The following is a 27,690-nucleotide window of genomic DNA, read 5'->3' on the forward strand; positions in this document are numbered from 1 at the left end:
AAATCGTCACAGTTAAATCGCTATTGTTAAATAAACATGAATTTTTGGTCTTGTTTAATATTTGGTTTACAGTAAAATAAGTATATTGTAATTAATATAATGATAAAAATACATATATCTTCCTTATATACACATAGTGCCCGGTGTTTATTTTTGACGTTATTTTTAATTGAAGTTGATACGGTCCCTCGTAAATATGTATATTCAAAATCTTTCAGTATTATGAGTTAATTTTGACCGTTTCCTGATCGTACTGAAAACTTGCACATAAATTATTACCGAACCACGTTATAAATTTCGTCCTGGCTCTAACGACTCGGAACAATGGTGATGATGAGCCACTGATTCCAGGCTCATCTGAATTAAGGAATTAATTCACCATTGTCTTAAAATCCACGGCAAAAACTCCGCTCGTTACATTCAATTTGGTGCGAGGTCGTTATTTTAAATTGGGCCCGTTGATGGGGGAAAAAGGGTCAGGGCCGGAGGACGTTTTTTAACTAATGTTAACGCTAATAATGCCAACAGTGTCAGTCCTGGCATATAAAATTCAATATCATTTTCTCACTTATTGAAACGACTGAAACACTCGGCAATTTAATTTCATTGGCGAAATGGGAATTACTGACATGTGGCACATCTTAAATTCAAAGTGATTGTATTGATTCGCCTTTGATTACCGTCCACACTCTCTGATTCAATCTCTCTCCCATACTCTCCATTTAGTGTCACTAGATCGATTGAAACTGTCCAACCATCTAAACCAGTTCTACTATTAATTTTTTTAATTAGATTATCTAGTGCAATATAAATTAATCAGCGCATTTATCACACTATTATCTGACTATTTGTATATAAATTCCATTATTTCATTTAAATATTTACTTATGTTACAATATATACATAGATTTGCGAATAGTTTGTCAAACTTCAGAGGCTCTTTCTTTACCCAAAATGCAACATATACCCTACACCGGTTTTGTTCCATTTCATTTGTAAGAGAAGTAAAGGTAGGGACAGGGATAAAAGAGGTGGCCACAAGGCCTTCTACACATCGACTTTGATCTTGTGCTTCTCTAAAATTCAGCGGCTAGCTTCAATTTGCTAATCAACCTCCATACCCTTGCCAGCGGCTACTTTGTGTAGGGTCGTACTTGAGGCTATTCATCTCCTAGTTTCAAGAAACTACACCTACATAGAATCTCAAAAGAACATAAAACGTGTTCTGAGTCTCCTTTTTTTCCTGGTAGTATCTGCGCAGTGTTTCTCCGTTTATACTCCTATCTGGTGCATGCACCTTCTTAGGCAGCAGTGCTCTGACAGGAGTCCGACCAGCTTCCTGGTTCTGTTACGGTTACCTTCCAGTAATTCCATTGTAAGTCTTGCAGATCGCCCTTCTATGAATCTCTTCGCGTGCCTGATGACTGAGGTCTTTTTCCAACAGGTTTTGCACTCATTAAGAATCCATTTTGGATCCATTACCTAGTTTTTTGGCAAAGCTCTAGGCCACAATAAGGTCCGGGCCTAGAGAATTCACATTGGCTCTTTTTTTTTGTTACTTATGTGGGCCCAATTTAAAACAACGACCTCGCACCAAATTGAATGTAAAATTTGGTGCGAGGTCGTTGTTTTAAATTGGGCCCACATAAGTTAGTTGATCATTTATGAATAAACGAAGAAGTACTCATATGAGCAAATACTCGTTAATATCGAATAATTTCTGTCGAAACTTGAGTAGTATCGAATATTTTTGTTTCGTCACCAGCATCGAGTACCGGTATCGAATATTTTCTGGTATCGCACGTCACTAACCCGGAGCCCACTAGCCTCGAACACAATGCTTTCCGAGTGAGGATCTCTTAGGCCGCGCATGCTTCCCGCTCTTTATAAATTTTTTAACCGAGAAGAAAAAAAAAAGTAATATAATCTTGTAGAATTGGTCCCCTTATATCAAAGGAAGATACCAAGTTCAGAAAAACTCTTAGTGTAACAGATCGTCTTGCTGTAATTTTTCGATATTTAGCATCTGGTAAGTAGGTACTGCAATTAAATAAAAATTCTATTTTTAAATTTATTTTGTCTAGATTTAAACCACTCTTTTTTGTCACTAATATTTACGAGACAGTTATTGAAATGGCAGAAAGGTATGGCCACTTTTCGCGTCAGGTGACGAACAAGGTTGTACTTGTAAATGACCAATGTTTACATGTGTTGAAACAAATAGCTCGTGGTTGAAATATATATCTCTGGCATAAAGTCTTCATTGTTTACATTAGCCACGATTTCTGTCAGACATAAATATGCAATAACTGTATGTTGTCTTTGCTGCGTAAGACACTTATTAGCGCTGAAATATAAATTTTAATGGCTACAACTTTATTTCTGTTTTCAGAACATTGTGAGCTTGTGTACTTTGAGCGTGGGGTCAAGTTTCGGCGAGTCCGTCCTTCAAGATTCTCCAAGAGAGACGACAGTCGTGACGAAAACCTCATGCGAACTTCTACGCCTGTCGCAGCACGACCTCAAAGCACTTGCTGAGGTAAGAATAAAAAAAATACAGTAAGAGAGAGTGAGAGAGAGGAAAACCGTCGTAAAAACTTCGACATCTCAAATTTAGCAGTTACTCCCACATGAAATAGTTAAAGAGTTAGGTAGACTATTTTTAGCGAGGCCCCTTTCCACACCACCGTATCGACGAAAGGTCGCTAAGCCCTTTTAAGTTTGAGGGAGCTTTAAAGGGTAGTTCCCGATGTAGGACACGACGGTCGTAAATCTCAAAAATAATCCGTGGATATTTCAACGAACTTTTGCCCATTTCGAATTGAGATATATACGAAACAGTATTGTAAACAACGACCAGCGACCATTACGGTTTAATCCGAGTTTCCGAGTAATTAATTGTTGGAATGCCACAATCCATGAAAACTGAGTAAGCTGTACATTGGTTTCCAACCGTGAATTGCAAATTGGGCCTCGAACAATGAAGATTTGATGCCTTACGTTTACAATGAACGATTTACAGTTTACATTTATTGATTGCATAATAATTTGAGTTATAATCGTTTCATTGACACATATCTCTTCTAATGAATTATCACATTAAAATACTAAATTCACTAATTTCGTGGTCCGCTTGACCAATTAATATATTACAATTAATTAAGGTTTTTACTTGAGATAAAAAAGTCAATGGCACGAGCGGGATTCGAACCACGATCTTCGGCTTGATACGCCGCTGCTCTACCACTTGAGCTATCGTGACCTCGATCCACTCGGACACTAACTTCCCATCTCAACCCTACCCTATGAATTTTCCCTCTTTTTTGCTCTTTTTCAATCCCGCTCGAACACTGACTTTTTTATCTCAACTAAAAACTTTAATTAATTGAAAGATATTAATTGGTCAAGCGGACCACGAAAACTAGTGAATTTTTGAAGAATGAAACTTGCCTATTTTGAAAAGCAGTGTGACAGCTGCACATACGTTGACGGTAGATGTAGATGTGATTTTTAAGGGTATAGTATACTCGCTCTTTAAGAGCTATTGTATCCCTTGTTCTCTGCCTAAAGCACATCGATTTCGATCCAAAACATTTCCTTCTGCTGGCTAATGTTGCTCCGCAGTTTGTTAGTAAATGTGTTGGTGTGTCTTCCGCCTCCTTGCAGAATCTGAATGTGCCATGTTGGATTGTTCCAATTTTCTTTAAGTGTCCATTCAATCTGCAGTGTCCTGTTAGGCATCCTATTAGGATTCGCAGTCTGTTCCTGCTTCCTTTGGCACATTCTGTGATTTCTTTCTTGCCAAAATTGGTTAGAAGATTCTTGGATTGTCTATGTCCAATGAGTGAATTCCATTGTTCCTTCATTTTCTTTTTGTCCTTCTGTCTGAGATATTCGTTAATAGTGTGGATTCCTATGCCACAGAAGGGTTCGGGTCCTATCAGCGGTGTGGCAGCCCCTTTCCTTGCAAGGGTGTCCGCTTTCTCGTTGCCTTCTACTCCCATGTGTCCTGGGACCCAGCAGAAGCTGACTTTATTCTACATACCTAATATGTTTACCTTGGTTTTGCAGTTCAGCACCATCCTTGAACTAATGATACTTGAGCTTAGTGCTTTGATGGCTGCTTGGCTAACTGACATGATAGCTATATTCTTGTTTTTGTACCCTTTACTTAGATTGAATTGGGTACATCTTTCAATTGCATGAATCTCAGCTTGGAAGAGACTGTGTGTTTTCCCGTGGGTTCTGAGTATTTGGTTCTGGGTCCACATACTCCTGCCCCCGTACCTTCTTGTGTTCTAGATCCATCTGTGTACCAGAGGATGGTGCCATTTTTAAAGGAGTTATTTCCCTTTCTTTTCCATTCTTTTTTGGTACCCAGATATATTCGGAATTTTTTCTCGTAGAAGGGAGAGACAAGCGGTGCTCGGTGAGAGAGGGGCTGAAAATTATTTACAGAGGTTATCTTGAGCGCCACTGTATTTTTGGGGAAGGCTAACTACCGAAACCCGAAACAAAAAGAAAAATAAAAGAAAAACAGCAAAAAAAGAGAAAGAGAAAAGAAAGCACAGAGATACAGTTCCCTTGTTGAACCTCAGTCGACCGATATAGCGCTTCTCGCTTCCTCTTCTGTATGAAGAAGTCCAGCTTTCACCCAAGATGTGGAAAGTAACTGTTCGTTAAGTGGACTGTATATGAATGGGTAAATACCTTTATGTTAAAATTTAAAGAGTGAATCCGAGGAGGGGATTGGGATACTTTTAAGTTTGCACTTACNTTCGAACCACGATCTTCGGCTTGATACGCCGCTGCTCTACCACTTGAGCTATCGTGACCTCGATCCACTCGGACACTAACTTCCCATCTCAACCCCACCTTTGAATTTTCCCTCCTTTTTGCCATTTTTCAAATGTCGTCTAATCGGATTGGATTCTCGACGACAAATGAAATGGCCACGGAGAGCTTTAGTGAAGTATACTTGATTTTAAATCATTAAATTCACTAATTTCGTGATCCGCTTGACCAATTGATATATTACAATTAATTAAGGTTTTTAGTTGAGATAAAAGTCAATGGCACGAGCGGGATTCGAACTCACGATCTTCGGCTTGATACGCCGCTGCTCTACCACTTGAGCTATAGTGACCTCGATCCACTCGGACACCAACGAAATTAGTGACTTTAATGATTAAAAATGAAGTATACTTCACCAATGCTCTCCGTGGCCATTTCATTTGTCGTCGAGAATCCAACCCGATTACTCGACATTTGAACAATGGCAAAAAGGAGGGAAAATTCAAACGGTGCGGTTTAGATGGGAAGTTGGTGACCGAGTGGATCGCGGTATGGTATGGTGGAAGGGATGATGGGAAGCGGGGCTTGTGTTCCCCAGCCGGACATTAACGGAAAAATGGCAAAAAGGAGGGAAATTCGAAAGGTTGGGTTGAGATGGGAAGTTTGTGTCCGAGTGGATCGAGGTAACTATAGCTCAAGTGGTAGAGCAGCGGCGTATCAAGCCGAAGATCGTGGGTTCGAATCCCGCTCGTGCCATTGACTTTTTTATTTCAACTAAAAACCTTAATTAATTGTAATATATTAAATTACATTCAAATTATGCCTTTTATTTTGATGCAGCAAAACAAAAAAGGCTTGGAATAGAAAAAGAGGAAAAGAATAAGTGTAATATGGGGGTATATTGAAAAAGAAGGAAAGAAAGAGGAAGAGAGAGAGAGAGAGAGAGAGAGAGGAAGAACGAGAAAGGGACAAAAAGATAAGAGAGTTAACGAAAGAAATTGTTAAAAATAAAATATGCATATTTTATATATATAGTTAGAATAAAATGATTATTATTTTATTATTTATGTAGTAATTTTACAATTTTACAAAATAACCTTTACCTTGGAAACGGACATTTCACAGAACCAATAGATAGATAAGCCAATAAAAAGAAGGGAGATAGTAAGTGTAATAAAGATATATATAGGGGGCGTCGGTGGCCGCTATATATATATTTAGGCGCTGACATGGCGCTAATCATTGAAAGGTAAAGGTCCGGGTTCGAATCCAGCGGCCATGCATTCGAACCCGACATAACTTACAAATGGGCTTTTGGCCTGCAAGGATGATGTGTTTGTTTGTTTGTGTGTGTGTGTGTGTGTCGGTATTAAAAATTAGTGTGGTGGTGTAATGGAAACAAATAAATAAAGTGATGAGCGAAATGGATATAAGAAACCATTACAGTGATACTAAAAGGAAATTCATTTAATTCTTCTTGAAAGTTTTTGAAATGTTACCGTCATAAAGAATCACGTTTAATGAGGTTTAAACATAAACTTGATTTTTTAAAGATAAAAAAAAGATTAGGCTCATGTTAAGAGTTGTGATTGAAAAGGACTGGCGGTATGATGTTGAAAAAGGGGTAAAGGGAAAAGGGACGGCGTAACAGCCTCTCAGCAACAGCCGTCGATACACTTGTTGCGCCCGGCTTTCTTCGATCTCCCGCGAGTGAGGTCGTTTCTCGGCAGACGCGGTTGTCCTCGTAATGAACTTTGACCTAATTTACCATCATCGGCCTGCTCACGCGTTCCGTAAATTGCATTTACCCGTCTGTAATTATTTCTGTTGATTAAACTGTATACTATAAACGGACAGACGGAAATGACGGTCATGTTCGAGAACCCTGTCGAACAAATAGTCGGATTATTGTAAGTAAACAATCAAAAATCATTATCAAATTAGCTGCTTTATTTAAACTTAGTTGTTCAACGTAGAGCTCATTTTGATGTGAAATAGGCTAATGTTTCATCTTGGGTTGTAAACAAATTCTGTATGTGAAAGATATGATTGACAGATAAAGTCAAATTTCCTATCTGTTTATATTTCGCAAGAATAGCAGGTTAATTTAGGCGTTGAACAAAGAAAAATGAACTCGGTATACTTTTACGCTGAAAAAGCAGAATTGCCCACGTTTATAGATTTTAAATTATATTAATTCGGTTTCTGTCTTTAACATTCTACTATCCAACAATTTTAAGAATAGTCGATAACATCTCATCGGCTCTAAAGAAAGGAGTATTGCCTGGGCGCGTTCTCGGGCGTAGCAGAGTCTTTCGACGGAGTCTGGCATCCAAGCACTTTTAAATCTTAAGCACTTCCTACCTTCTCGTTATTACCTTTTATTGAAATCCTATCTAACTGATCGCTGTTCCAGAGTGAGGTGCAGCAATGAGTTCGCGAAAGACAAACAGATACAGGCCGGCGTACGGCAAGGGAGTATCCTCGACCCTATATAATTTAAACCGCTGCCTTGCAAATAATCCTGACAATATTATCACAACCTACGCAGACGACACCGCAATCCTATCCCCTAACTCAAATCCTATCCAAGCTACCTATAACATCTAGGAACACCTTCAGTTTATCGAAGACTGATGTAAAAGTGGAGGACAAGACAAGGCGTACCGCAAGGGAGTATCCTTGGTCCTATCCTTTATATAATTTAAACCGCTCACCTGAAAATAATCCTGACACTATTATTAAAACCTACGCAGACGACACCGCAGTCCTATCCCCTAACTCAAATCCTATCCAAGCTACCTAGAACATCTAGGAACACCTTCAGCTTATCGAAGAATGGTGTAAACGTGGAGGACAAGACAAGGCGTACCGCAAGGGAGTATCCTTAGTCCTATCCTTTATATAATTTAAACCGCTCACCTGAAAATAATCCTGACACTATTTTCACCACTTGCGCAGACGAAACCGCAATCCTATCCTCTAACTCAAATCCTATCCCAGCTACCTAGAACTTCCAGGAAAACCTTAAGCTTATCGAATACTGGTGTAAACGTGGAGGACAAGTCTGAACGAAGAAAAATGCACTCAGCATACTTTTACGCTGAAATAGATAAAAAACAACATCATCAACAACAAAGCCATACCAGTCTCCACTCAAGTCTAAATACCTGGGGCTATATCATGTCAGCAAACTGACGTGGAAATACAAACAAAACTTAAAAAATAATAACTCATTACAAGTCTTGGGCTACTACGAATACTTCTAAGACCGAAATCGACTTTGACAATTAAGACAAAGCTAACACTGTACAAGACTTTACTAAGACCGATATGGACATACAGAGTGGAACTGTGGGGTACTGCCAAGCCTTCCAATATCCAGCGCATCCTGTCCTTCCAATAGCAAGTCCTCAGACATATTGTCAAAGCATCTTATTATGTCCCTAACCTCACTATCCACAAAGATCTCAACATTCCTTTTGTCAACGAACCGATCCAGCCCAGATTCCAAACTCTCCACACCAACCTTTCAAACATCCTAAACATACTGCTCGAGCCCTCTCCACTCATTCCCAAACCTACATCCCACCCCGCTTTAAATAAGGAGCCGCTTTTAAATATAAACATTTTCACGCTTATGAATTTATGGTATGCCAGAAGAAATTTGGAATAACACGTAAAAGTCTGTCTAAAAGTCCTACTTCTTCTAATTGCTATAGTAATCCTCACGGCTCAATTAGAGGGAAATACAATATAATAGAAATGTGATATCGTGAGTGTGTGGGTGCCATGCAATTTTACGCTTATTGTTAATGTACATTTTGTTAATAATAAACTTATTTCTAATAAATATGCGGATCTGAAGTTTGGATGAATGTTGTTTTAATTGGGAAGGGAAGAGCGTTTTTTTAAATATTTTAATGACAATTTCAATTAGAGTGCACAAGCAAGGGTAGCGTCATGAGGTATCTCAATTTAGAGCGATTACAATAAGTAGACGGCATAAAGAACAACTGATGTTTTCGTTCACAAAACTAGCCAACAACCTGGATTATAAAGTATTTCTACCATCAAATTAAATTATTAAAAATAATTTGAAAGTGAAGCGTAGCTCGAAATCCTTTTGTGTATATAGCAATTTCGTTTGCGTGAAATTTAAAATTTATCTTGCGATTTTAGTTTAAAATGAGACATTTTTAAAGTATTATATTTAAATTATTAAATCTTTACAATTAAAACTTAATTTCTATTAAGAATAGATAGATGGATAATTGATACGAAGAAATTGAATAGGGTGAATGTTACACAGTGAGAATGAATAAGGAAAAGGAAGGGAGGGAGAGAGAAAGAGAGAAAGAGAGAGAGTGAGAGAGAGGGAACAAAAGGGTGTGAGAGGGAGAGAATACTGTTCGAGTACCTACCGTTACAGAAAAGTTGAGATTCAATGAAAAATACTAGAGAAGAGTTAGTGAGTGAAGGACTGAAAGAGTGAGGTGAGAGAGAGAGAAAGAGAGAGAGGGAGGGAGAAGGAGAGTGAGAGGGAGAGGGAGAGGGAGAGACAAAGAGAACGAGAGAGAGAGAGAGAGAGAGAGAGAGAGAGAGAGAGAGAGAGAGCTTAGAGAGAATGGAGATCGATTAACCGTAAGGAGTCAGAAAAATTGAAATTCAAGAAAAAATACAAGAGAGAGTGAGGAAAGGAATGAGAATGATGAGAAAGTGTGAGAGAAGGCGAGAGGGTCATTCAAAATGGTGGGCTGATAGGCTGATAATGAAAAGAAAGAGAGATGTATAAAAAAAAAAGGCGAGCGTCTGAAAGGAGGAACACAGAGAAAAAGAGGCAAGAGAGAAAGACAGATAGAAAAAGAGAGAGAGAGAGAGAGAGAGAGAGAGAGTGAGAGAGAGGGAGAGAGAGAGAGCTTAGAGAGAGGGAGAGAGAGAGAGCTTAGAGGCAATGGAGATCGATTAACCGTAAGGTGTCAGAAAAATTGAAATTCAAGAAACAATACAAGAGAGAGTGAATGATGAGAAAGTGTGAGAGAAGGCGAGAGGGTCATTCAAAATGACGGGCTGATCCGCCGACAGTGAGGAGAAGAGATGGATAAAGAATGGCGAGGGTGTGAAAAGAGGAGCACAGAGAAAAAGAAGCGAGAGAGAGAGAGAGAGAGAGAGAGAGAGAGAGAGATTGAGAGAGAGAGAGAGTAAGAGAAACCGTGGAGGGCAATGGTTATCTATTTCAATATTGCTTTCAATCCTCGGTCTGTACTTGTTTCAAATATCTGTCAATCGTTTGAGATATATTTTCAAACTTAATAAGTACACAAATGAGGTACATTGGATGAATGTAAGTTTAAGAATACATAGTTGTAACTTTTCATTGTACAGCAAAATAAAATTTACTTCATCCCAACCATAAAACTTACTTTTTGGTCTAATTTATCATAAAAATTCTTCCTAGCCGAAAAAACTAATATGGGTAAATGAAATATTTACATTGAATCAAAGAAGAACGAGTTACCAATAGGCTCTTAAAACAGATGAGATATCGCGAAAATAATATCAAGAGTAAAGGGGGTGAGAGAATATCCCCGAAGGTGCTCATGAAAAAAATCCTTTTTTTCGTAAAATTCAAACGTAAGTTAAAACGGGGATTTTGTACCAAATAATTTTTGCAGTCCAAATCAATGCACGGCGAAATGAGAAAGTTCAAAGGCGTTAAATTTAACAAACGAAATTGAGTTTATTCTCCTTTCGGGATGGAACCACGCGGATAAATTTGGACACACCCCTCGCATGTAGACCCAGTTCGTCTGATAGGGTTTTTATTATCCCCTAGCCAATGGGGGATTGATCCTGGGTAATAATGGGACCTGGTAATGAGCTCCCGTGCAACAGATACCCACGTCTTCCAGGAGGTAATTCCCGGAAAATGGAATTAAGGCTTTGCCTATACCCGAACATGCTAATTTCCTCACAAGTGAATCGACATGTTTCGAGGGTTTTTCTACCCGGTTCATTTTACCGATTTCCTTTTGGGCCGGATGTAAGATCCACCGTGAACCTGGGAACACTTACGGTTTCGAAAGGCGTGCCAGCGCGTCGAATATAGGACATTCGGGTTGTTTATCGATCATGGGCTTTGTGAAGCAAACCAAATAGTCTGCATCCATTTCCACTTACATCTCTTACATTTTTATAAAATATATAGTAAAGTTTACAGTACAATAACACCTCAGAGTTAATAAGTTTCGCCTTATACATGAGTTATCTTGTATGTACAAGTTTATTTTCTGTAAATTGTTACTTTTTACATAGAAATGTGTGGTGTTTAGTAACCGTTACTTAATTATTATTTCGCATTCTCAACACGTCAGACAAGAATGACACATCTACACGGAAAAAGAAACACTGAGCCCTGAAGATGATCTCAAAAAAGATCGAAACGTTGGCACGATAAAGAAAATGTTTTTCTAAAACCTACGTCACACCAGACCGCATCTCACCGCCTCCAAATAATAATTTTTACATAGATTATACTACATAAACGAATTTGTTTGATTAGATAAGGATACCTAAAAATATCGATAGGTCTTTCACAAAGGAATAAACTTTATTCCTTGTAGTTGATTCGTCCAACGAATTTTAACGATGTTTTGATGGTAGAACAGATTAATTACGTGGCAAGTATGGTGTCATGTTTTTTAAATTATTTTTAAAAATTATTTAGCGAATAAGTAATAAAATTAGCATTTAGAAGGCCTTCTCCTCTCAGATGGGTTTTGATTGTGTTGTCCCTTTCACCCTCATTCTCACTCTCTCTCTTTCAATTTTTCTTCATTTATCCATCTATTTTTCTTTCTTTTTTTTTCCTTATTTTTCTCACTCTTTTTATGACAGTCTCTCCCTCCCGCAGACTTTCCCTTCATCCTCACTGATTCCCTCTTCAATCTCAACTTTTTTTCTATAATCGGTTAATCTACCTCCATTCCCTCTAAGCTCTCAAATAGCATTGTGCTCTCTCTCTCTCTCTCTCTCTCTCTCTCTCTCTCTCTCTCTCTCTCTCTCTCTCTCTCTCTCTCTCTCTCTCTCTCTCTCTCTCTCTTCCTCCCTCCTCTCTATTTATCTATCTACCTATTTGTTCCTTATATCTTCTTATTTGTCTGTTTATTATCTTTTCATATACTTAAAATTGCAAATGCACAACATTTGTGACCAGTTTGAATTTTAGGTCAAAAATGTGATGAGAATTTTATTTAAGTTCAGATTTCGTCCACTCTACTAAGGTAAACTTCAACTGTATAAAGTATTGCAACTGTCATTACACTATTTTATGAATATAACAGTAGTATTAATCTTTATGTAAGGTATTGGTTGAAATGAAAAAGATAGTGTCACGAGCGGGATTCGAAACCACGACCTTCCGCTAAATACGCCGCTGCTCTACTACTTGAGCTATGGTGACTTTGATCCATTCGAACACCAACTCCCCATCTCAACTTACTTTTCGAATTTTCCCTCCTTTTTGCCATTTTTCAAATGTCGTGCAATCAGGATTCTCGGCGTCAAATGAATTGACCAAGGAGAGCATTAGTGAAGATACACTCCGATTTGCTTATTAAATCCATTATATTTCGTAGTCCGATTGACTCAATAACTTTTTTCAATGAATTAATCTTTGTGTAAGGTATTGGTTGAAATGAAAAATTCGCGATAGCTTAAGTGGTACAGCAGCAGCGTATTTAGCCGATGATCGTGGGTTCGAATCCCGTTCGTTACACTAGCTTTTTTATTTCAACCAATACCTTACATAAAGATTATTTAATTGAAAGAAGTTATTTGATCAATCGGACCACGAAATATAATCGAAGTAGTATTAATTTTTTAGCCTAATCCATGATTTTTATAAATAGAATTATTAACAATCTAACGATATTATAAAAATAGGAAAAGAATTCCTACGATATTATTACAATATGAATTTTTATAATATGTATTCCCTTCGCTTGTGATGTGTTTGTATTAGTAGCCGCAATGAGGAATGCAGAACTGAGATGATATGATACATAAGTTATTACAACATGCAGGCTTGGGTTGGAGACATAAAATTATAAGTTCAGAAGTTATAAAAATAAAACCAATTCCTGCTGAAACACACCGATGAGAATAGCAACTGTTTCGAAACGGAATTAATAGAACGTAATTAGCCAAGTTGATATGTTGTTAAATTTTCATTTTGATATAACTTTATGGGGGACAATGCAATAAATTCAAACTTGGAGATGAGCATCCGGGTAGGGATATTTGTCTTATAAAAACACATTACCGGAAGAATAGCAATAAAGTCTAAACATGATGTATATTGTTTTGCTATATTTTTTTTTGAACCTTGTCATATGAAATTTATGATTCGAATATTTGCTAATATGACAGAAACAGAATAAAATAATTTCAACATTTGACTTATAAAAACAATTTAACGGAATAAGAATATCAAAAAATTATGAACAATTTTTTAACCTAATCATATTTGCTAATATGACAGAAACAGAATAAAATAATTTCAACATTTGACTTATAAAAACACTTTGACGGACGAAAATATCAATAAATTATGAACAAGATATATGATATTTTTTTAATCTTAACATTTGAAATTTATGATTTCATTATTTGCTACGTGTAGAGATTAGTGACCGTTAATCGATAGTTATTCAGATATCGTGAGATGCGGTCGGGTCTCATAAACCCGACCGCATCTCACGATATCTGAATAATTATTTGCTACGACAGAAATAGAACCAAGTAATTTCAACATTTGACTTATAAAAACACATTAATGGGATAAAAATATCAATAAATTATGAAAAAGATGTATGTTTATCCTTTGAAATTTATTATTCAATTTTATGTCAACACAGCAGAAACAAAAGAAAATGATTTAAGCCTCATAAACATACCTTTTGCTTGATTTCGCTAAAACAAAGTCTTATAAAAAAACAGAAAATGGTAACCCCTAAAAACATTTTAAATACCCTATTGATTTTTTGAATCCATGCAATTGCTTATCGACATTTTAATTATAATTATCTTCAATTCCACCAAATTTATTCGATATCTTTATCAACATATTAAAAACTAATATCTGTGATTCTCAGAATACTCATAAATGTGTGGTGATTAGTGACCGTTTGTCGATGATTATTGAGAAATCGTGAGATGCGGTCTGATGTGATGTAGGTTTCAGAAAAAACATTTTCTTTATCGTGCCAACGTTTCGATCTTTATAGAGATCATCTTCAGGGCTCAAAGTGTTTGTTTTATGCTTAATTGCAACACGTCACGCAAGAATGGCACAATTACGCCGTAAACAAATACTTTGAGCCCTGAAGATGATCTCGATAAAGATCTTAACGTTGGCACGATAAAGAAAATATTTTTCTGAAACCTACATCGCACCAGACCGCATGTCACGATTTCTGAATAATCAATACTCATAAAGTTCTAATTTAACTCTCATTTATCACTACTGATCATTCCGTAATGTTTGTCAGAGTTGGGTTTGGTACGGTTAACGTAACAAGCCACAAATGGTACAAACTTGACGATCATGCTGTTAGCATAAGAAACTAGAATTATTTGTGCTTTTAAATAGATATTCAATACAATAATTTAAACATAGAGAAACAAATTTGTTTCGCTAAAACATATATAGTCATGTTACGCTTACGTAAACACGTACCCTGTAAATATCAAATTTTTAATCGGACTTTAGTTAAAAATTAAGATTCAAATAGTTTGAAATGTATAAAAAATAAAATGAAATTCTTCGAACCTTTTTCGATTTTTCGGTTTAGCCTGATTAACAATTAATTATCGTTTATTACGCAGTAATCTGGTTGACGGTAAACGTGATCAGAGCCGACGTTCCATTTCCGCCCATCGATTGTCGTATCTACTCTAATCAACAGAAATGAAATGGAAAACACGCCTAACATTCGTTTGAATTTGCTATTGTGCAAAAGTGCGAGACCCTTTTATCCACTTATTGTTAGTCGGGTTTTTAACAAGGTAACTTAATTGTATGAATTAGTATTTCATTAACGAGCGAGTGAGAGAGTGAATGGGTTTTAGGAACTGATTACGTTGGGGGCTGAAATGACCTAGCAGTTAGCAGCCCCCAGAGCCCAATCTCGGCGGCTGGACGGATAAGACCGAGGTCTGACCCCAGACTGCCAACACCCGAGGTGGGTGATTCTCGAGGCCTGGCATTAATTTGTTGTTAATTACTGAAGCTGGAATGGCCGCACTGCGAGAAGTGATAGGCTCAGCTATGTACATCAGTGTGCCGATTTGAACTTATACACATCTAATCAGTATTTGATTAACGAACTTTTACGTTTTGAAAATGGTAAAGACGCAATTGGCTTTGTTTAGAATATATCATTATTGGGAGTTTTATTTGATATTTTTCGCCGCCTGGACAAAATTTTACAATTGCTCTTAAAAATAATTTTAAATAATTTTAATAACATGACATATGAGTTCTCTCAGAGGTACAGCGATGCCATAATTTTGCTAACAAAGAGGTATAGAAAAATAATTTAATCACTTTTGCTGTAAATATTAAATTTGTTCCATTATATTTCGTGGTATACTTAATATACCACTTTCCGTAGAGTTCAATATATTCTTTAAGGTCTTTACTAGGTGAAAGAAAGACAAAAGTGTTGGGATCACCAAGCTTTCGGCAACATTATGTTGCCATCATGAGGGCCTATTTATTAAGAAAAATATACATAATTAATATAAATGTAACAATAAACAATCAAACCAACAATGCATACTTTCACAAGAGAGAAGAGAAAAAATTCTCATCGGAAAAACTAATGAAAAAGTGCTTTGGTTTAGGTTATGAAGCACATGGCTAGCATTCAGTTATACATGGTGAACAAGACATCTATGTATGGGAAAGTATGCATTGTTGGTTTGATTGTTTATTGTTAAATTTATATTAATTATGTATCGATGAACTAGATTATCGACCTGCTGGATACAAGAAGTCTTTNAAACACCATGTTGTTTAATTTCCTATTAAGGTTTTAAAGTAAGATATCCAATTATTGTTGTAATTATTGTTTTTTCATGTTTTAATTGTTTGTTTATATGATAATAAAACAGGCCCTGAAGATGACAATATAAAACTGTCGAAAGCTCGGCGAAAACCGTAAGGAAGTTTTCTCTGTTTTGACCTCTTCCGAAGATCCTCTGAAAAGACTTAATAATGTATATTTTTCTTAATAAATAGGCCCTGATGATGGCAACATAATGTTGCCGAAAGCTTGGTGATCCCAACACTTTTGTCTTTCTTTCACCTAGTAAAGACCTTAAAGAAGATATTGATTCTACATTGATTATCTGCAGGTCGATCTACAAACATCATACCACTTTACTTTCGTGGTAATAACTTCTTTCAATAATTAATCTTTATGTAAGTTATTGTTTGAAATACAAAGCCGACAAATAAAAAACAACCATTACAAGTCATTACAAATACACGACATTTGAAAAATGGCAAAAAGGTGGGAAAATTCGAAAGGTAAGGAGAGATGAGAAGTTGGTGTCCGATTGGATCGAAGTCACGATAGCTCAAGTGGTAGAGCAGCTGTGTATTTAGCCGAAGGTCGAGGGTTCGAATCCCGCTTGTGACACTAGTTTTTCTTTCAACCAATACCTTACATAACGATTAATTAATTGAGTGAAATTTGTTGTTAGAAATATTTTCTAATGTTATTCCAGATCAATTAGATTGATTGTAAATTCGGTATCACTATTCAAATGAAATAAGCTTGTTGTATTTTAAGTTCAATCATGGGCCGACGTGATGATGTCCTTTTTTTACTTATTATATTGAAAGCTAATAGTAATTATATCAGAGGTAATTGTTGTTATAAGGTTTATTTATAAGGCATTTCATCAATTAAAATCAACATTTGGATTGCTTACATTCGAAAGCTCAATTACGCTTAATCTTGAAAAATGAACCGTTTCTTTACATAATTATTTGTTACTCAAGAATCACTGGATGCTGTTGTTAGCCAAAAAGAAATCTAAAGACAAGAGGTAGAACTATTGTATAAAACTAAACGGAGGTCTAAACTTTATTTCTAGTTTTATTGCAGTCACAAAACTTAAACATTTCAAATTAAATAATGTGTTGGTTGAGACAAAAAAGTCAGTGTTAGATGCGGGATTCGAATTGAATAAAGAATAAATCGGATAAATTGAAAAGAATTTATTTGGTCAAGCGGACCACGAAACCTAATAAAATTTCAAATTAATATAATGCAATAATTAAGATTCAAAAGAAACAGCGTTCAGTTTTTTAACACAAAACCTTTGCAAGTTTCGTGGAAAACCTCCCCTTCATGAGTCAGATTATTTTTATGCAAATAGGTCTAAGGTATAAACTGAATTAAACACAAACTCGATATTATTATTAACATTTTTTATTTATTAGTATTTATCATATTTTTTTAATTGGCATATCCGAAGTAAAGGATAAATCTACAGGACATGCAATACTAAAAATTTGAGTGGACTATTCTTGGGTCAAATAATAACTTTATTAGTTTTACCTTTGTAGAGTGGACGAGAACTGAACATTGAATAAATTGTGTTAAATAAATTGTAAAATGCTTATTATATTTTTGACCTAGACGTACGAACTGCTCACAACTATTGTGCAATTGTAATTTTAATTATACTGTGTATGCGCAATGACATCAAATAGAGAAAGAAAAAAAGTAACAGAGATAGAGAGAGAGAGAGAGAGTGAGAGAGAGAGAGAGAGAGAGAGAGAGAGAGAGAGTGAGAGAGAGAGACAGGAACAGGAAAAGAGAGACATACAAACTAAAAGAATGAGAGTTACACTATTAGATAGAAAGAGGAAAAAGAAGAGAGATAAAGAGGGATACTAAAGACAAAATTTATGGCTTAAGGAAGGAGAGGTAGATTAATCGAATGAAGATAGACAGAAAAGTCGAGATTCAAGTAAAAGACAAGTGTGAGTGAGTCAGAGATACAGAAAGAGATAGAGATAGATAGATAGATAGAGATAGATAGATAGATAGATAGAGATAGAGATAGAGATAGAGAGAGAGAGAGAGAAAGAGAGAGAGAGGGAAAGGGAGGCATACATACCAAAAGAATGAGAATTCAACTATAAGATAGAAAGAGGAAGAAAAAGAAAACAGATAAAGAGAAATACTGAAGACAAAATTTATGGCATAAGGGAGGAGAGGTAGATTAATCGAAAGTGGATAGACACAAAAGTTGAGATTCAAGAAAAAAGAGTAGTCTGAGTGAGTCGGAGAGAGAGAGAGAGAGGGAGAGAGAGAGCGAGTGAGAAAAAGAGAGAGAGAGAAAGAGAGTGAGAGTGAGGTAAGTGAGAGAGAGAGAGAGAGAGTAAATGAGAGAGAGAGAGAGAGTAAATGAGAGAGAAAGAGTAAGTGAGAGAGAGAGAAAGAGAGAGAGTGAGAATGAGAGAGGGGGAGAGAGAGATAACATTACAACAAAGGGGTAAACTGAAAAGTTATTATAAAACCTTAACCCCCTAATATTTCAAGTTTAATAGAATAAAACTTGACCGTTCAAAATAATTGATGAAAGCATTATTTTCAATGTACCCTTCTCGTTCCAAGCGAATTTATCGTTGTTACATTGTAAGAAATAAAGTTATTATCGTGATTCAAGGAGATAAAATTAGCTACAGAATTGTAGCTACACATCTTCATATAATTGCTTCACAAAATGTCCATTTACTTTAAATTTAATAGATTCGACGAAATCTGAAGGAATACTGTTTGGTTTAGAGGATTAGGGAAACGGGATGGCGAAGAAGGTAGGGAGGATTTAAAAATCATAAGATATCACCCTATGAAAATTCATCCGGTTGAAAGTTCCGCAGTTAGCGTTTATCTCTATTTTCACACTAAGACGGGGAAAAAACATTTAGCGTTTCCAGCAGTTCGAAAATAAAATACACCAGGGTTAGATGGATTTCCGTCCCCCCTCATCGGAAACTCAATTATAGGATTTATTTCCTTCCATGCCGTTTTGCTTTGTGTGTACAGTCGCTGCTATTTTAAGAAATTAATAAACCAAGAGCGGTCCGAAGTACCCTCAGTGTTGATTGCCGGTTCGGATCGATTCGACCCCAGGCTATTTTTACAGGGAGCAACTTTTCTGAATCGTCTACTGACGGCAAGGGTTAGATTTACGCCCACCCTTGTACTATCCTCATATATTAAGTTAGCAGGGTTTTAAACCTTTCAGCACCTATTTGCTCTTGTATTTCTTTATAAATCAAATCAGTGCCGGGATCAGGGTTGTACGTCAAGTTGAATAAATTAAATTATGGTACATACATTAATTTTTTTTAAATTGTGTCCTCATTTATAAGTTTCTAATATTAATAAAAGGTAGAAATAATTTTTTAACAAATACTTACACTCTCGTTAGTCCGGCGGATATTAAAAATTCATCGAAACAATTAAGCTGGAATGAATGGCAAAACAGATGGAACGCCCTGATTGAAAAAGTAAAGGTGATAAAACCGACAGTCAAACCTTGGATCCCTGAAATTTTCAAAAAAAAAGAACGATTAAGGATAGGCCATACCCGCCTAACACATGGACATCTTCTCATCGGCAAGAGAACGAAGAAATGCCCCATGTGCAGCGCAAATGTAACAGTAAGACATATTTTAGAAAAATGCGAACAACTAGCGCCACACAGAGCACGGTGTGGCCTTCCCAATGACATAACAAAATTATTAAGCACAACAGTGATTATAAACGAAAGGTTATTGATTACCTAAAATTATTCAAAGCTATATATAACCCACCACACGTATATCCCCCCCCCATTTGTATGAATCTATTTATTTGCGTGAGTTCGAAGTATGCATGGGTATGTCTGACGGAATTTCGAGAACTCACAGGCCCACCAAATTAGTATAGGTACGTATATATATTTGTAGTATGATGTGAGGGACGGGTCATTGGCATTTCGTTAGTTCTATACTTCCGAAGTGTAGTGACCTGTTCAGAATGAATGTATTTATTAGCGCGAGTGGAGATGCGTGAAAGGACGTGGCTGTCGAGGAATATCGAGCAATCCACGGAATCGTCAACCAATTTAGGATGGATTAGTGTATGAGTGGAATTTGTAAATACTGTTTGAATGTATTTATTAGTGTGAAAGAAAGGAGGCCGCAAATTAGATAACGTATCTCCTATTAGGTGAATCTGAAGGCAACAGTCGTTTAGTTTGGGCATAAGAAGAGTTAGAAAAGAAAGTGCTCATAAAATAGCTAAGATGACAAATGTGAGAAGGCTGACCCTGGTAGTTAGCCGGCAAAAAAAGTTAAATATTTAAAAATCTTTTTGTCTAAGTAGCTTTTGGTAATTTACGTCCTTTCAAAATGAGCGAAGTTTTTAGCTTATCACCCCCTAATTTTATGTTGTATTTCTTATTAAACGAAACCCGCGAATAATTTATATTGCAATAGTATCATTTGTTACAAACTGAACTAATTAAAATAATCTAATATTATTTAACTATTATGAAAGCCTTAATAAAAATAATAATAAAAGTTATTATAAACAATTAGTAATGTTAAAAGTCGAGCAGTAAAACCTGGATTTTTCGTAGTAAAATATATGTGTAATAATATATGATTGAATATAATCTAATTTTGTTATTATGTATATTGTACATTTATAGAAATTTATGTAAAACTGTATTTTAGTTTGGTCGTCACTGATCATCCTGGTCAGCAGATCCTTGCTTGTTCGCTTGTTTAAACGTTAAACCTGGGAGGATTAGACCAGGATGATCGAACATGATTAAGCTGTAGGTTCATCACCTCCCAGACCCCAATAATACATCTTCCACATCGTTACAAAATATATATTACACTGTGGTCAAAATATGAGCCGAACATGTAATGATCTTTTGTTTTTATTAATTATTAATATTGATCCATTTATGTTTTATTTAGGAGTCAATTGACCATGTTACTTCTTTCAATGGATTATTCTTTTTATGTAAGGTCTTGGTTGAGATGAAAAATTTAGTGTCACGAGCGGGATTCTACGTTACGTTAGCTCAATTGGTACAGCAGCGGAGTATTGAGCCGAAGGTCGTGGGTTCGAATCCCGCTCGTGACACTGACTTTATTATCTCAACCAAGACTTTACATAAGAAGAATCATTATTAATATTATCCAACCTACGGTGGTTTGAGGTTTTAAAAAACTTAAAAAAACATAGGTACAAAATGTCGGCCTATTCTGGCTGGCAAATAGTGTTAAATAACTTACAACTAAATATTTAGTTCATCAATATATATTTCTAATTAAATTTTAATTGAGTTTGTCTCAATGTTCAAGCTGTTTTTCTGTTTGGTATGATAAATAAAAAATATTATTTACTGCAATTTACTTTTTGATAAGTCCACTCTGTAGACGCAAAGGACAATTGTAGACTTTACAAATAAAAGGTGCAATATTGATATTTATTGCCGTTATCTTTAATAAAAAGAAGTTATTTTTTGTTTCAGAAAAACAAAGACGTTATGACGGAGCTAATTTCCAACTGCAAGATGAAAAACGGTGAGTCCAACACGTAATCTTTATCTTTTTCAAGTTTCCAGACGAACGAACGAGAAGAAAAACAAAGCCGGCCAATTGGTCAGATAATAAAAAACGCACGGTAGATTAACTCAGAATAAAGAAACGTCATAAACCCCGAATTAATATCGTTTTCAAATATTAAGGGAGCCGAAGCTCATTCCAATTTTCGTTTTATAACCCGCGGGGTATTCAAGTTAGGAAAATGAAGGTAGATTCAGGCAAAGCGATTACTCTTTGAGGGCATTTGCCCATGAAAAGGGAGAAAAGAAATACGGGCAGCCTTCATCCCACTGGTTCTTTTAGCAAGGACTCTTTACTGCCACCGACCCCAGCCGCTGTAATGTCCCTATGAAATGCTAAACGTGTTACCAGTCAAGTTCGCTTATTTCCAACTAAACAGGCTTTCAAAGGAATTTATTATTCTTTGTATTCCGCCGCCTCAATTATGGAAATTAGCCACCGGTAGAGTCGATATCCTTCTTAAAAAAATACCTTGAAAGTAGGAAAAAGACAACAAAAATATAATAAAAAAATACTAATGTTAGATTTATAAAACAATGTTATGTCAGTCGAAATAAACATATAAAACAACAATTTTTTAAGCATTACATATGACTATGTATGCATAGCATGGTATTTGAATATAAAACTTCAGGCATAAGGTGAATTTGAAAAAAGTAAAACACTGTTCTTTCATCAAGCTTTCGATAAACATTCTTCTTTCATCAGGACCGTATGGTGATTAGTGACCGTTAATCGATAATTATTGAGAAATCGTGAGATGCGGTCTGGTGTGATGTAGGTTTCAGGAAAACATTTTCTTTATCGTGCCAACGTTTCGATCTTTATTGAGATCATCTTCATGGCCTGGGATTTACAAACATTGTTTACATTTAACAAATACACGTAGGATGTGGGAAAAAGTGAATTTATACAATGTAAAATATATTTTTTTATATTCATTTGAAGTATTTCTACTCACTGAAAGTGTTATCTTCTGTGTAATTGTGCCATTCTTGTCGTGTTGAGAGTGCCAGTGAGATATTGCTGTTTTCTGAGACCTATATCACGCCAGACCGCATCTCACGATTTCTGAATAATAATAATTTTCATCAGGACGTTGACAGTATTTATGATTTATACAGTTAGAAAATATAAACTTAATCCATATTTGTTTAATGGTCAAAATTGATTCTTTTTATCTAAGGGTTTTGGTTTAGTCACAGCAGCTCAACTGGTTAGAGCAGCGGCGTATTGAGCCAAAAGTCGTTGGTTCGAATCCCATGACAGCTTGTGACACCATTTTTTCATCTTACCCAAAAACCTTAGTTTAAAAAAATTAACTGAAATAAACTTAATATTCAAAATTCTGGCTTCAAATACATATAATGAATTAATGATTTTAGTTTAGTAGAGCGGACGAGCCTCAAGAAGTAGTATCGAGTACTCTGGGGGAGTGAATATGACCAGACTTATATGTTTGTATCGGGTGTTGTGTTTATCTAATTTATTTGAATGAATGTAATTTATTAGCGTGAAAGGAAGGGTGGTTTAACCCCGCCCCCAGGAATATCGAGTTCTGGGGCGATGGTGGCCGCAACGGTTTAGGCGTTGGCACGGCACTTATCACTGTAAGGTAAAGGTCCCGGGTACGAATCTAGCGGCCCTGCATTCGAACCCGACATATATACAAACGATTTTTTTTTCAAAAACACCGCCACCCAGAGGGTTTATATGACCTCTGCTGTTGCGTTTAGGGATGGTTAGGGATGGTTATGGATGGTCGCCTATCTAGGGAGTACGCGAGGGGGGGGGACGGGCTGATGTATTTCGGCCCGTTAGCCCCTCGCGTGCGGCGTACGACCCGACGCACAATGCGGGCCCGACCATTCGGAGTGGACAAGCGGAGAGCGTGGCTACTGACCCTTAGGGGCCGGGACACCACTACACCAATGCTGCGGCGGTAACACTTTTCCGTCGTATGCAGAAGTGCGTCAGCTCTCATCTTGAGAATCAAAACGTCCGATAAGGCCGTATAGGCTAGGTGCGGACGTTAAAGATCCTCTTGTCTTGTTGACGATGAGTAAATCGGGAACGCATGTTGCGAACCTTCGTGAAAAAAATATCGAATACCTGGGAAGAGTACATCTGGAGAGTAAAAGTAGTTATTAGCGAGAGTGGAGTGGGTTCAAACCCTCCCCATGGACTATCGAGTACTCTGTGTACTCTTCGATGTTTGCGCTTATACATACATACTCGATAACCTGAGGTACAGATTAGAATCTAGCATTTTAGGAATCGACTCAAATTTCATATAAAAGCAGTCAGTAACAGATTGCGCAAACTGCTGTAGGTTGAAAAATAAATACGCGTGAAAGACCAAGAAAATAAAACACGCAGAGGGCCGGCGATGACATGTGCTGTTTTTGACCCCTCAAGTTACCACCATTATATATAAATATTAAAAAATGAAATTGGATTAATCTAACCTGAGTGCAATATTTAAAACAGGGCATCGAAAGCATTGTAATTCGCTAATAACAAAAACTAAAATATTCTAGTAAACACTTAAATTGGAAAAAGAAAAAAATATTTAAATATTTGCTTTTGCTCTCAGGAAAAAACGACAGTTGTAAATAGCGAATATATTGATAAATTCAAAAAATATTGAGACTGTATTATTATTATTTTCCAAAAGTATTGCTAAAATCGACGCTTGTTTTTTGTATGTCATATTCAGCGATTCCGTAAACGTAACGTCTATTAATTTCAACGTTACTTATTTATTTTGCATCGTTATGTTTACCGTTTATTTTTTGTTTTTACGTTTTGTGTGATTAAACACTTTTTAGTTAGATAGCAATTCAGTTACTAGTTAAACCATATTTTTATTTATTTAAAGGATGTCGTTTTATAATAATGAAAACAAATGTCATGTAAAATCTATTTACACATAAATAACTACACGATGTCCTTTTTAACGAGCGCCCGCAAGTGTTTTTTTTATATTTTGAACACATACAATTGAACAATGTTAATCTTATAATTTTTGCGCAGATTCCAAAACTGTCGTCCAATTTTTTTCGACGTCAATTTTTTTATATTTCAAATGAGACCCCCAAATTATTATTTTTTTCTGATTTTCTTCTACATTTTATCTGAGAAGAATGAATATCAAATCTTTGGAACACCCCCAAAATTGACGGCTCTAGGATTTTGAAAAGCATAGAGTTGGAAGATTTTTTTTTAACTTAAAATATTTTCCAGTGAGAATCTAGTTTCATCATTTAAAAAGAATTGTCCAATTAACATAAGCAAATTAACCAAGAAATCCAGATTAAAAAAAATTGTCTGTTCAAATTTTCTTATTTATTCACATCAATCGTGACTTTTTATCGCCACATCCGAAGCAGGGGAATAAAGAAAATGACTTGCAAATAAAATTTTTGAATAAAGTTTTTCTGTTTTAAATTTTTGCACGGAAAAAGTAATGGAATAATAAATTTGTTCAAATGATGCAGATAGCCTGTCTGATTTTTCTTCTAATTTTTTTCTGAGAAGAATGAATGTCAAAATTTTGGGACATCCTCCAAAATTGACTGCTCGAGGATTGTTTGAAAATATTAACAAATTAAAGGTGGCGTCGGTGGCCGGAACGGTATAGTCGTTGACACGGTGCTCAACATTGTAAGGTAAAGGTCCCGGGTTCGAATCCAGCGGCCCTGCATTCGACTTTAAAAATGGACTTTTTTTCAAAAACACCGGCACGCTGAGGGTTTATATGACCTCTGATGTTGGGAACCCTCGTAAAAAAATAAAATAAATAAAAAAATTAACAAATTAAGGAAATTTTCCTGGAAATGTTTATTAAACGCGAGTTTCCATATCCTTTCTTTCCCCATGAGGTCGGTAGGTAAACATAATAATAATAAAAAACTTTAAACACAACCATTTCTCATTACAAAAATTTGAGAAATTGCTTACTTGAATATAATTGTATATACGCATAGAGTTGGAAGATTTTTTTTTAAATTAAAATATTTTCCATTGAGAATCTAGTTTCATCATATTTAAAAAGATATGTCCAATTAACAAAAGAAAATTAACCAAGAAGTCCAGATGAAATTTAAAAAAAATATTTATCAGTTCAAATTTTCTTATTTTTTCACCTGTTTTTAATTGTCGCATCTGATGTACGGGAATAAATAGAAAGACTTGCAAATAACATTTTTGAATAAAGTTTTTCTTTTCTAGATTTTTGGACGGAAAAATTAATGGAATAACAAATTTGTTCAAATGATGCAGATAGCCTTTTGTCCTTCAAGCAAAAGTTTAGCCTGTCGGCTGTCTAATTTAAGGGAAGAGTATACAATTGTTTGAACATTTTAAACCAGGTCAAACCAGATAAAGCGTTTTGAACAGTCGGAATGTTCAGTTTTTATTGTTGTTGTGTTGTTACTTTTTACCTTAGGTGGAAAAGGCCTGAGTGGAAATGGTAAAACTTCATCCTCAGTGTTGCTGTTCTGTATTATTTATTAAAAAAAGAAAGCGAAATTCTAGTATTATAAATAAAACGTTCAGATCTAATTATTTTGAATATAAATATTTAACAAGGAAACTCCCCAGCTTTCAAAACAATAAATTTTATTATTTAACTGTTTTATCTATAATGTTTTTCTCGCGAGTTATTTTTAAATGGACCGTTTTTATCGACCACCGTGTAAATATTAGTTCACATTTTAATCTGATCTTTAAAGTTACCCGGCTCAGAAAACTCCATGGAAAAGGTAAAAGTATTGAGGAATATCATATCTTTATTGTACTTTGCCCTTCGATTGTTTAATTTCTCTTAGTTATAATGTGATAATATTTTATAATAATTTAGTTATAATATTGTATAATAATTCTGTTGTTAATTAATTTTACGCGTTGTCGACTCTGGGAGAAACCGCGTTGATTGAAATGTAAATAGGCCCTTAATTCATTTGGCACGAATGGAGGTCCCACATGTAGAACCAACTTTTTTTTAATTAACTTTTACTTATACATGTTCCCCTTTTCATTAAATGTGTTCCTTATTCATATTATAAAATAAGTTAACTTTAAACAAATATCAAAAATTGAATTACATGTTTTACATTAAGTTTACAAGATGTTGAAAATAAAATAAAAACTTTTTATACATAACTAATTTTTTAAAATAATTTTACATCTCCAAACATTTACAGTAAAACAATTTACGTTAAACCAATTTGATTTGACAGAAGGCAATTTTTAGATAACTGTTATAAAGTTTTTTAGAAAATAATTCTTTTTTTTTCTCTGTCACAAAAATGACACTATGGGCGGAGCTGCGCCAGGGGTACACAGGTTAGGAGAAACCGAGGAGGTACCGAGACTATTGTTGTTTGGGGATCTCTAAAAAATGTAGATTACACTTGGGCAATAAAGTTTGCAAGTTGTTAAAAATATTTTTTTTTAATGCATAACTAATTCTTAAATAATTCACTAATTTCGGTGGTCCGCTTGACCAATTAATACATTACAATTAATTAAGGTTTTTAGTTGAGATAAAAAAGTCAATGGCACGAGCGGGATTCGAACCACGATCTTCGGCTTGATACGCCGCTGCTCTACCACTTGAGCTATCGTGACCTCGATCCACTCGGACATCAACTTCCCATTTCAATCCCACCTTTTGAATTTTTCCTCCTTTTTACCACTTTTCAAATGTCTTGTAATTGTAGAGCAGTGGCGTATCTAGCCGAAGATCGTGGGTTCGAATCCCGCGCGTTCCATTGACTTTTTTATCTCAACTAAAAACCTTAATTAACTTAATAATAATTTTACATCTACAAACATTTACCGTAAAACAAGTTACGTTAAACCAATTTGTTTTGACACAAGATAAATTTTTAGATAATTGTCATAAAGTTCTTTAAAATAGGTAGTTATAGATAGGTTCTCGATGTTGCATTCCGAATTAAATTTAATTTCCAACTATCTTTATGACTGCATCCGTAAATGAGATGGTTCCAGTTTTAGGGAACTGCTTCCTTACAGTAGCAATTTGGACTTGACATAATTTTTAAACGGTGTAAATAGGTTCTATTGCTTCTATGTTCAGTGAGGGCTTGTGTCAGTTTTTAATGCATTGATAGGAGATAATTTTTTGCGATCATGAACTATCGGGAAGAATT

At 35.6% G+C, this 27,690-nt stretch overlaps 1 protein-coding gene across 1 annotated transcript in view; it reads left to right on the top strand.

The window, feature by feature from the left end:
- Nucleotides 1–2,225: 2,225 nt before the first annotated feature.
- The window catches only part of LOC112126832 (rap guanine nucleotide exchange factor 4-like), a 108,768-nt gene continuing 83,303 nt past the window's right edge, over nt 2,226–27,690 (top strand). The window contains exons 1-3 of the mRNA XM_024226685.1: nt 2,226–2,311; nt 2,393–2,539; nt 21,418–21,469. Of these exons, the coding sequence (XP_024082453.1) occupies nt 21,433–21,469 (37 nt within the window). The 5' untranslated portion in view covers nt 2,226–2,311; nt 2,393–2,539; nt 21,418–21,432. The remainder of the gene's footprint in view (nt 2,312–2,392; nt 2,540–21,417; nt 21,470–27,690) is intronic.

The sequence above is a fragment of the Cimex lectularius genome, unplaced genomic scaffold (genome assembly GCF_000648675.2).
Source record: "Cimex lectularius strain Harlan isolate CLEC.00 unplaced genomic scaffold, Clec_2.1 scaffold4, whole genome shotgun sequence".
Classification (NCBI taxonomy): domain Eukaryota; kingdom Metazoa; phylum Arthropoda; class Insecta; order Hemiptera; family Cimicidae; genus Cimex; species Cimex lectularius.